Source organism: Apodemus sylvaticus, chromosome 4 (assembly GCF_947179515.1).
Source record: "Apodemus sylvaticus chromosome 4, mApoSyl1.1, whole genome shotgun sequence".
Lineage (NCBI taxonomy): Eukaryota > Metazoa > Chordata > Mammalia > Rodentia > Muridae > Apodemus > Apodemus sylvaticus.
In genome coordinates, this window is record NC_067475.1 from 26,793,188 (window position 1) to 26,805,760 (window position 12,573).

General features: G+C 41.1%; 1 protein-coding gene across 3 annotated transcripts in view; it reads right to left on the reverse strand.

The window, feature by feature from the left end:
* Positions 1–12,573, reverse strand: part of Slc39a8 (solute carrier family 39 member 8) — a 61,512-nt gene that overhangs the window by 22,837 nt on the left and 26,102 nt on the right. For all 3 annotated transcript variants that reach the window (XM_052179180.1, XM_052179178.1, XM_052179179.1), the window contains 4 exons: positions 10,658–10,820; positions 3,172–3,341; positions 1,676–1,798; positions 1,042–1,212 (listed from right to left, as the gene is read on the reverse strand). In XM_052179180.1, coding sequence (XP_052035140.1) covers positions 1,042–1,212; positions 1,676–1,798; positions 3,172–3,341; positions 10,658–10,820 — 627 coding nt within the window. The remainder of the gene's footprint in view (positions 1–1,041; positions 1,213–1,675; positions 1,799–3,171; positions 3,342–10,657; positions 10,821–12,573) is intronic.

A 12,573-nucleotide genomic window follows, 5' to 3' on the forward strand; every position in this document is an offset into this window, starting at 1 on the left:
GAGCTGTGCCTGGCTGTTTCCCACTTGTGGAAGGGGAATAGTCCGGGTGACAGGAACAAAGTGATGCTGAGATGCTTGTGGAGGAGAAGGGCTCCTGACAGTCCTGATGGTGCTGATGGTCCTGATGGTGCTGATGGTCCTGATGGTCCTGATGGTGCTGATGGTGCTGATGGTGCTGATGGTGCTGATGGTCCTGATGGTGCTGATGGTGCTGATGGTGCTGATGGTCCTGATGGTGCTGATGGTCCTGATGGTCCTGATGGTCCTGATGGTGCTGATGGTACTGATGGTCCTGATGGTACTGATGGTCCTGATGGTGCTGATGGTCCTGATGGTGCTGATGGTCCTGATGGTACTGATGGTCCTGATGGTACTGATTGGTCTGTCCCAGCAACTTGGCTCTCCTATACAAGATACCAGTTTTCTTTCCAACAATTAATCATTTGTCCATAGATAATTTGAGTTTGATTTCTATCACTTGAAATAAAAATGGTCATAATACATAGAGAACAACCTCTACTTTAAGTAGGTTTTATTTAAAAAATGATGAGATAAAATCAATAATTGCCTAGCATATTGCCTGGTGTGAAATACTTGCTTTAAAAAATGGTACCCATTAATATTCTTCAGACAGTGCAGATATAAATTTTAAGTCAGTTAATTAATGAATATGGGTTTTGAAAGCTTCAAATCTTCTTGCAATCTCAAAATCACACAGAGGATTCTTTGGTTTGGGATCTTGAAAGAATTGAAGGGAGAGATATATCCTGAGTAAATTTTGCTACAGGTATTATATAAGTCTAACAGGAGGCTCTCGTACGGGCTAAACAACCTTGGAGAACAATGAATCCACAGTTGCTTCATTTTGTTAGCTTAAGCATCCAGCGGGAGAGCAGAAGGAGTGTGAGGTGGCTTGCCTGATGAATACAGGCATGTTTAACATAGGAGCACATGAAATACTGACTCCCCTGCATTCCCTGCTACCTTTATGATGACAATTACACAGATGAATAAGAGAAACACACAATTAACATGACATACCTGGATAGATACAACGCTGACAGTGTCAAAGTGGAGGTGTCCGTTAGGCTCGGTGACAGCGGGGTTGGCATAGCATGTCACACCGTTGACTGCAGGTAATGGCAACGTTTTGGGTTGATGGTTTTTTTCTTTAGAACCAAAGTCATCGTTTCTGAAGTGAGTATGGTCATTCTACATGTGAATAAAGCAATTAGGTTATAAGAAGAAAAATAAAAGATGACTCGTGTAGTTAAGAAAATGGTCCATTGTTTTTCATTTATAAAAGAAAAATTTTATATCTACTCTATTTGCAATGTAATCTTTAAAATACTAACATTTCTTTTTTAAAGAGATTCTTCTGTACATACATTCCGTGGTTTCTACTTTCTCTGTGATAGGAGACATATATGTTGTTATTTAATCAATATAAAGGGGATACAACTTATCTATTATCTATTACTTTGCATTAAATTGGGGTTAATAGTTTCAAATTCTTTGAGTCTGGTATTTTTCTTATACTTGTCAATATGCTGACTTTTATTCTCTTTGCATTTGCTAGGATAACAATCAGACTGGTCACATAATTCAAAATTCTTGCCCTTGTTAGGGAGCCCAGAACACAAGCTATCAAATGCCTTTAGTCAAGCGCATTTACCTGGCCGTATGTTTTCAGAAGCATCTTAAGTGTTCTTTCGACAAAGAAAAGCATATAAAATCCTCCAAACACAGCAACTGCCTTCTCAACATAATTGTCAATTTTGGGATTAAATCCAAATGCCTAAAGAGGGGAGACAAGACAAGTCAGTTAAAACCAAACAGTTTAACTGACTCCTGGGAAACAATACCATAATTTCATAGTATACCATTTTCCTGAAGTCATAAGTCTACCCTCAAATACCCTGAAACATGAGTAACCAGACCACACACGATGCATTAAAACCTTCCTACTAGCAGTTATCCCATGAGGTAAAACTACCAGACCTTACAGCTTCCTCTCTACAACATCCACAGCAATATTTGCCTTAAGTGAGTCACAAACACACAAGTTACTAAACGCACATACATAGAACACACCATTGTCCTAAATGCATGATACAAATGTATTTGTAATTTTAAAAAACTGTGCATTGTGACTCTCATTGGCAAGCAGCCCACTGTATGGCTGTCGTCAAGTCAGTAACCTCCTTTGATTTTCAGCTTTCTTCTTTGCTCTTGAAACTTTTCAGTAAATATTTCTCTTGGGTTCTTTCTACACAAATACTAATAAAAACTATAACTCTGAGAATGTATGCCTCATTTTTACATGCTGATTAAAAACTAGAAGAAGCTTTTGTTATTTTGCAAAACTTAAAAGAGGGGTATAATCTGAATCGTGCCTTCCCTTTCTCTCGTTCCTTCTCTGAGCAGAATATACAGGGAGATGCGGCTCCTGTGAGTATGGCTTTCTCTCTTTGTCTTTAGAACTTATTCTCTTTCTTTCCCTCTCTTGCTTTTCTTTCACTAGCTCTTTTCCCTGTGTGGTCATAACAGATAGGAAATAAAGCATGCATATTGCATATTGATTAAGTAAACAATAAGTGATAACAACTGCAGTCACTATCAAGTAATACACTTTAATCAAAGGGAAAAATCAGCTATTCTTTATTTGCTGACTCATGATTGATTTTTCTCCTCTCGATGAATTGGGGAAAAAAGTGGGGGAGGGGCCTGTCAACAGAACACACAGTTAACCTCTCATCTTGTTCAGCTGTAGTAAAGACAGAGGGAATTAATTCTGTAGTCTATCTTCAATAAAAATTTATAGACATTGGATAGTCTATAGAAAACAAACAATGCAACTGCAGAAAAATTAAATTTTGCCTGATAAAAGGCAGGATGAAGTGTTGAGTTTTCTGAGGTATCCTAGCACTGTCTAAGCATGCATGTCCTTGTGGCTGCCCTCCTAGAAGAGTAATTTTGTCTCTCACTCCAATAATACTCCGTAAAGCATAAGACAATCTTTGCCACTTACTGTGTTTCTGTTATCTCTTATCTAAAGCCTTCTAAAGTCATCATAAAAGGCTGTGGGGATAACGAAGGCTACAATGCAGAATGGGCTAAAATGTTTAAAAGAAGCAATTCTTCACAGAAACACACAGCCCACCACCTTACCTCTGGAATAAGCTGGAAAATGGCATTTGAGAAAAGAGTCCCAATAGCGAGTCCCACAAAATAAGTCAAAATCTTGGGGAAATAAGACTTCTTTATCAAGGGGGTTAAAATCAATCCCAGGAGAGATGCCAAATTGATAATTGTCACTGACAGGAATCCATAGCCCCAGACTATAGGAAAAGGGGAAAAAGAGTAAAAATTAGTTACAACCAAGGAGTCAAATGTGCGTTAACTGTATCACAGCACACTAGCATTGAAGCATTTCTTCTTTAAAGACTTCAACAAATACCTTCTTCAAACTAAAAATTCTCATTGAAATTTATTCAAAAATTTGAGATCATACATATAGTAGACTGAACATTAATAGAGATCATGTTTGTAGGGTCTGGGATCTAGCTTAGTTGGTATAACAATTTATCACGCAGGAGGCACTGAGTCCAGTCCCCAGCATTTCATAAACTAAGCATGGTAGTTCATACCTGTAATCTCAGCACTTGGGAGGTGGAATTAGGAGGGTCACTCTTTCAAAGTCATCATCCTCTGCATCACAAGTTCAAGGCTAGCCTGGGCTATGTGAAATCATGTCTCCAAAGGAAAGGAAATAGGAAGGTGTGCTTGTGATTTATGTGACCCTGTGCTAGCATCATAAGATCAACGCGTGTAGAGCTTGCGGGGAACTGGAGAATATCTGAAGAAGGACAAATGATTTGCCCTGTACAGTGTACAGGGTCCAGCTACCTCACTTCATCTGCCGCTCAAGGCTGACTTTAAAATGCAGCCTGTTGTACCAAACCTTTAATCCCAGGAGATGGACGGCAAAGGGAGGCAGATCTTTCTGAATTTGAGGCCAGCCTGATCTGCAGACTGAGTTCAGGACAGGACTCACAGAAACCCAGGACAGCCAGGGTCCTGTTACACACAGAAACCCTGACTCCAAAAAAAAAGGGGGGGGGCTCTTTTTTAGAGGCACTGTGAGATTCAAGGAAAAGATGCTGTAAGCTGCTGCCAAGGTGAGATGGGGTGGCATCGCTTCAAACTGGCAATCATCATGCCAACACTGGGTTTTTCATAATCATTTGTCTGAAGACCCTGAGATCACCTTTAAAAGAAATTCTAATTTTAGAAACAAAAAAACTCCTCAGCTCCCCCACAGCTGGGCCTCCCAGAATCCGGTGTCAGCCAGTGCCTGAGAACATAGATAAGGACCACGTGGGAGTGGAGAGAACAGCTGCACTGCTGTTCACCTGTCAGACCCAGAGGAACACGGGGCGATGCTGGCAACACACAGAGGTGGTTCCTCTCTCCCTCCGATGCCCAATGGCCACTCAGTAAATGTTGCTGGGTCAGGAAGCAACGGCAAACACTCAGCTAGATGTGCTGCTTGTCATCTGGATTGTAGAAGCTTGGCTTAAGAACAGAGTGACTCGTGCACAGGATAGCCCACTGTAGCAGTGTGGTCTGAGATGTACCATGACCACTGCAACCAAGGCACACGTGGCACAGAGCACTGTCTAAAAGATGAGAAAGCTGCCTCCACATGGCCACTTTTAAAACATCCACCAGGGGCTGGAGAGATGGCTCAGCGGTTAAGAGCACTGACTGCTTTTCTGAAGATCCCGAGTTCAAATCCCAGCAACCACATGGTGGCTCACAACCATCCATAATGAGATCTGACGCCCTCTTCTTACATATAATTAATAAAAAAATTAATAATAAATTAATTAATTAATTAAAATTAAAACATCCACCAGAAAACTCACTTAAATATTGAGCCACTTCCTCTCTGACCCTGTCAGAGTACACAAGTGACACCCAGCACACAAGTGTCTGTTATACAAGTGTCAAGAACACTTGCTGTTCTTGTGGAAGACCCTGGTTTGGTTATCAATACCCACACGGGAGCTCACAACTATCAGTAAGTTAGTCTCAGGGCGTGCAGTGTCCCTTCTTGACTTCTTAGAACACCAGGCATGTACATGGGTCACGTACGTACACACAGGCACAGTTTTAACAAAGGTAAAATAAACAATATTGCCCCTGGATATACCACACCTTCACCATATGTTGTTCATTATTATTTCCAAAACGCTGAGTAAGCAGACGTCTTCCTTCCTTCGGCTCACTGTTGTGCAGTGAGCAGAATGGGCTTAGAGTCAAAGGCCCTGGGCTCTCTGTCCCCCTTAGGCAATGCATCTATGGGGACCACTTTGAAGGAGTGGGCATCAGATAGATCCCTGATGGGCAGACGGACAGACTGATGCATAGAAAAAAAAAAGCTCTAGATAGAATTGTGGGCTTTTCACATAAATATTTAAGATGGCCAATTTCATGATTCTTCTCCCTCTCCAAAGACAAAGACTTGGTGGACTCTACTCACCCACATACCAGAAGAAACCATTCTCTGAGACTTTGAACCTTGGGGTGAAGGAGCATCCTATGACAAAAACTAATTAGCCACACACCCTTTTCTAAACTGTCCTGTGCCTTGAGATAGATCACCCCCCCCCAATTCTGAGGGACAAAGGGAACCTACTCTGCCCACCAACATTTTGGTTCTGCCAGACAGATTCTGATTCTAGATCCCTCCCCACTGGTTGCATCTGTATCTTTGCATGTTGTGCATGTATGTGCGTGTGCGTGTGTGTGTGTGTGTGTGTGTGTGTGTGTGTGTGTGAGCGCACATGTGTACACTTGAGCATGCAATTCCACATGTGTGCATGTGTGTGCATGCAGATACATGTATGCACATAGGTATGTACATATATGTGTGCGATACTTCCAATAAAACATGGCCAAGTGTGGAGATTCTTTTTTCCTACCTTCTTATTCTTTCGATAAGCAGAGAAAAAGGATGTGTTCCTGCAGTCCTAGATGAACTAACTTTACAACCTCAATTCCTCCTCTCTCAAGCTTACCGCCCCATCATTGGTTGTATTAAATTGAACAAACAATCTTCAAGACTGCTTCAAGTAAGAGTCTATGGTGCTTACATCTTATTTGAATTAAGTAGTACTGTATGAACTCATCCAGATATGAAGCAATTTTGAACCTTTTAGTTATTACTAAGATATGATTAATTTCTCTCCCAAAGAAGTAAATGTATCATTGGTTTTTACTGCATATATTATTGTGATTTTATAAAGCAAATGAAAGGCAACTTCAAAAACATGACAAACTGTAAGATCTCTTGGACTACTTTGTCATCCCACTAAAATGTCAATATAAACATATCCAGAACTTTTTGTACCATGGCTCCTTTGAAATAGATTTATATTTTGATTTTTTTAGTCTCTTGGATGACATTAGATTCAACTCACAAGCAGTGAGAAGTTATATTCAGAATCTACTACATTTGGTTATTTTTAATTTCTTTGTGAGAAAGTAACATTACAGAAGGGCCAGGAAAAACCCTAAACCTATAGCCTTATGTATAAGAAGCTGAGGACAGATCTGTAGATATGGGCGCTTGCTGCACAGTCACAAAGATCTTAGTTCAAGTCTAGCACCCATATCAAAAGCTCGTGTGTCCACACATGCCTGTAACAGCAGTGGCTCAAGGGACAGCAGAATGGCTGGGACTTGGCCACCAGCCTAAGTTCAGGGTGTGTGAGAGCCCCTGTCTCAAGGGAATGGAGAGTGATAGATCAGATAGACCACTGACATTGTCCTCTGACTCACAAATGCGTACAAGGTCACTCTACCCTATACGTGTTTATATTCTCCATCCATATACCCAGACACACATAGACACGTGTGTACACACAAAAAGATCGGAGACACAATCCTCTCAAGCTGTACCATGCAGTGTTCCAGTCACTCACACACATTGGCTCATTTTGGTGCTACCCACAATTCTCCAATAAGGGAGCCGTGATCGCACCCGCCTTACAGATGAACTCAGGCAGAAAGATGCTGAACAATTGCCCCAGACCTCACATCGGCACTAAAATAAAGCTATGAAGTATCGCATCAAACGGTGATCCATTGCCAAACTAAACAGATCGGCAGAGACAAGCACTCCACTCTCTTTGTTGGGTTCTCTGTCCAAATATTTGGTGCCTTTCTGATCTCGAAACTGAGAACTGTTGACTTTCCTACTTTATGGTTTTGCAGTGTTAACCCTAGAGTTCTCTCACATTTCCTGCTTCCTACTTCCTGTTCTTGTCTCCCTGCTCCACCTGACATAAAACAACCTGAACAGCTAGAGTTAGAAAGTCTCTCTCTCACTCTCTCTGTCACACCTACCTATCTATATCATCTATCATCTGTCTATATCATCTAGCTAGCTAGCTATATCATCTTCTATCAATAATCTATCTATATCATCTAGCTAGCAATCATCTATCTATATCATCTATCATCTGTCTATATCATCTAGCTAGCTAGCTATATCATCTTCTATCAGTAATCTATATCATCTAGCTAGCAATCATCTATCTATATCATCTATCATCCATCTACCATCTATCTGTGTCATCTATAATCTATCATCTAGCTAGCAACCATCTATCATTTTTCTATCATCTCTCTATCATCTATCATCGCTCTGTCATCTATTACCTATCATCTTTCTATCATCTATCTATCATCTCTCTGTCATCTCTCTATCATCTATCATCTATCTATCATCTACCATCTATCATTTCTCTATCATCTATCATCTATCATCTCCCTATCATTTCCCTATCATCTCTCTGTCATCTCTCTATCATCTATCCTCTCTCTGTCGTCTCCCTTACCATCTCCCTGTCATCTCCCTGTCATCTCCCTGTCATCTCCCTGTCATCTCCCTCTTATCTCCCTGTCATCTCCCTCTCATCTCCCTCTCATCTCCCTCTCATCTCCCTCTCATCTCCCTGTCATCTCCCTCTCATCTCCCTCTCATCTCCCTCTCATCTCCCTGTCATCTCCCTCTCATCTCCCTGTCATCTCCCTCTCATCTCCCTGTCATCTCCCTCTCATCTCCCTGTCATCTCCCTCTCATCTCCCTGTCATCTCCCTGTCATCTCCCTGTCATCTCCCTGTCATCTCCCTGTCATCTCCCTGTCATCTCCCTCTCATCTCCCTCTCATCTCCCTGTCATCTCCCTCTCATCTCCCTGTCATCTCCCTCTCATCTCCCTGTCATCTCCCTCTCATCTCCCTCTCATCTCCCTCTCATCTCCCTGTCATCTCCCTCTCATCTCCCTCTCATCTCCCTGTCATCTCCCTCTCATCTCCCTGTCATCTCCCTGTCATCTCCCTGTCATCTCCCTCTCATCTCCCTGTCATCTCCCTCTCATCTCCCTGTCATCTCCCTGTCATCTCCCTCTCATCTTCCTCTCATCTCCCTGTCATCTCCCTGTCATCTCCCTGTCATCTCCCTGTCATCTCCCTGTCATCTATCATCTCACTTGCTCACTTACTCTCTGACTCTTTCTTCCTCTCACACACTCTAAACTCTTGCACTGAGTCTTCCTCTGTAGCCTAGACTGATCTTTTAAATCATGGTGATCCTCCTGTCTCCGGCTCTGAAGTGCTAGGATTACAGGCCTAAACCACCTCATCCAGATTTAGAAATACTTTTGAATCCTAGTAACTTTCCTTTCCTGGAGTTACCTCCTGAAACCGCAGGCCTTAGGCAACACTGAGCCAATATTGTCCTAAGTACTTTGTGAATGCTGTCATTTAACCCTTGTAACAATACTGTGAGAAAGGAGCTAGAATGAATGAAGAAACTGCGGTAAGAGGATCAAAGCATGTTTCCAGAATGGCCAGAAAATCATGGAGTTGGACTGCAAAGTCTATGCCTCTATTGGACTATATTCCTAGTAATTGATAGTATATTGAAAACTTCATTGCATTTATTTTTAAGTGTAAAGTATAAAGTAGCACAGTGTAAAGGTCCTACAGAAATGTAAATATACTCTAGCAAACATCTGTAATTCCGTGTCTTCTTTCATATACAAACATTAAAGGTTAGAAACTCCATGCTTTAAGGGTTCAGCTAGAAGCATGGTAGTCTCCTATGCCTTTCATCACAACTACAGACAAACTGACAAGTTTTAAAATAAGAAAACATGCAAGAGGTGATGGCAACTGACCCACCTATTAAGCCAAATAGTTAATAGATAAGCTGGTATGTGCATCATGTGGTTTAAAACCAAGCAATGGTTGCATAGTGACACATAAAGCAATGTTTATAACATAAGGCAGACATCTAGAATGAGACATCTTTTTTTTCCCCACCCACCCCTTCCCACTTCCCTGTTCTGGTTTTGCCCTATACTGCTACACTGAGTCTTTCCAGAACAAAGGGCCTCCATTCTTCTTGTACATCATTTGATGTGTGGATTATGTTTTGGGTATTCCAGTTTTCTAGGTTAATATCAACTTATTAGTGAGTGCATACCATGATTGATCTTTTGAGACTGGGTTACCTCACTTAGTATGATGTTCTCCAGCTCCATCCATTTGCCTAAGAATTTCATGAACTCATTGTTTCTAATGGCTGAATACTCTATTGTGTATATATACCACATTTTTTGCATCCATTCTTCTGTTGAGGGATACCTGGGTTCTTTCCAGCTTCTGGCTATTATAAATAGGACTGCTATGAACATAGTGGAGCATGTATCCTTATTACATGCTAGGGAATCCTCTGGGTATATGCCCAGGAGTGGCATAGCAGGATCTTCCGGAAGTGAGGTGCCCAGTTTTCAGAGGAACCGCCAGACTGATTTCCAGAGTGGTTGTACTAATTTGCAACCCCACCAGCAGTGGAGGAGTGTTCCTCTTTCTCCACACCCTCTCCAACACCTGCTGTCTACTGAATTTTTAATCTTAGCCATTCTGACTGGTATAAGGTGAAATCTCAGGGTTGTTTTGATTTGCATTTCCCTAATGACTAATGAAGTTGGGACTACCTTATGGGTCATATATCGGATATCCTACCTATCAGATATTTCCATCAAGATTCATCACAGTAGCAAAATTATAGGCATGAAGTAGCACTGAAATAATTTTATGGTTGGAGTCACCACAACACGAGGAACTGGATTAAAGGGTCACAGCATCAGGAAACGTGAGGACTGTTGCTCTTACAGGAACAAAGAAGACTTTGAAGGAAAAAGAGAAAGGGAGAAGGGAGGGAGGATTGGGGATAAATATAATCAATGCATTATTGTGTGTTTGCATGAAAATTCCACATACTACAGACCACAATGTTCGATGGATCTCTACAATAAAAACTAAGTGGATTGTGGAACTTTAATGCTTACTAACAGCAGTCTTGATCCCACACACAGAAGCCGTTGCATACAAAGTTTGTATGAGTTTCCAATACTCTTATCTAAAACCTTGCTAAATCTTATTTTATCAGGAGGTTTCTCACAACTTAATTAAAAGCAATAAATGAGAAAAGGGTGCGTGAGAGCTTTATCTCCCGCTGCCTCAGACTTTCCCCCGGAATGAGAAAGCGGCTTCCGGTTAAAGCGGCTTCTGGTTACCTTCGGAAAGACTGGGCTTTGCACTGGTCTTTGACAGATTCTCGCAGGGATGGAAGTTCAGCTGCTGTAAGATCGCGGGGCAGATGGCAGAGAAGTTCGAGCTGGTTATCTGGGTGACGTTCGAGAAACCATGAAGAGAAAAGATGTCTTCCGCTGACAAACACTGAAACAGACAAACAAAGGCACGCAGGAAGTAATGCAGTCAGCACAGGGGGATGAATGGTAAACTTAGACTACCACCTAAGGAGACGTACTGTATCCCGTCCAGGTACACAGAGCTGCGTCTGAACCAGAGCGCACTACAGAAATGCATGGACCAGTTCATTCCTCTTTAAAACCAGGAACAAACAAACAAAACAGCAGAAGAATTATTTAACCAACAGCCTATCTAATGTAACCAAAACAAGATTAAAAATTGGTTTAGAAGTTGAAAAAGACTTCAAAAATAATAGGAGCTGGGCAGTGGCCCTAACTCCAGGTAGGAAAAAGGGCTCGCCTAGCATACACAAAGTCTGGGTACCCGATTACTACAAAACACGAAATGAGTAAAAGCAGGCTGGTACCATTTGAACACAGGGCTCTGAAGGGATTATTTTTATTGTCTCAATTTACCTTTTCAGTTGTTTAAATGGATATTTTGTGGGTGCTGTCAGAGTAGCTTTCTAGTATTCTTTGTTGATGGCTACTTGGTCCCTTACAGTTTCATAGTTTAAAAATATATCCTTCAATATAGCAATAAGAGTTCCAATACATAAAAATTGTTTTAAATTATATCTTAGCATAAACTATTGTTTACTAAGTTATTCTAAATGCTGATGATTAGGGTTTCTATATTATAAAGAGTTTTGCAGATAGTGCTGGGCCACTTAGAAATTCATTAACTTTTTAATGAGGCAAAGAATCTGCATTGGAAAAAGAAATCTCTGCAAAAACAAGTTTTTTAAGGGGTCATTTACTCTCAAGTGCATTTTCACTGTAAAATGGATGAAACATTAATAAATCAATGTCATACAAACTAGAAACTGAGAAATACCCATCCCCTCCAACAGAAAGAAGCCTGTCTTCAATAAAAAATCAACTGAGAGATGTTTTTGCCTATTTCAGTCAATACTCTAACTCCACTAAAATCTTAGCTTTGTACAACAAACTGAACTGTATTCCTCAAAATTCATGTCAGACCCTAATCCACAGTGTGGTGATATATGGTGTCATCCCCTGTAAATAATTAGTGTTAAAAGAGGCTGTGGAAGAAGGCCCTGGTCCATTCAGATGAAGGGCCAGTAGAGAGGACACAGTCAGAAGAAGCCCATCTAGGATTCACCAAGCAGCCTACACCAGAAAGTCATGTCCTAGAACTTTGATCTCGGACTTTCAGTCTCTAGAACTATGAAAAATTAATTTCTATTGGGTAAGGTACCACATATCACCATAGCAGCCTGTTCTGAATAATATACCACAGATGGTATTGCGTTGAGAATGTAAAGGTTGATGTTGGAGGCTGGAGAGATGGCTCCGCAGTTACCAGCAGTCTGGGCTCTTACACAGGACCTCTGTTTGGTTTCCAGCACCCACATGGGGCTACTCCCAGTCACCTGTAACTCTAGCTGCAGGGAACCTGAAACCCTGTCCTACGAGTAGTGGGAGCCTCATACACATGGTGCACATACAGATAAGCTAGGCACACACAGATACACAGAGATAAAAATTATGTTTTAAATTAATATGCTTTACCACAAAGCACTTAAATACCTCTTACAATAAATACAATGAAATTTAAAATTCTGACTATGAATGCAGGAAACCAGTGCTATTGTCAAGGAAAATATGAAAAGACTTCAAATGTATCAAACTGCATGCAATTGTCAAAAACTAAGATGGCAATTACAGAAAATGAATGCTCAGATTTTTTTTCTTCT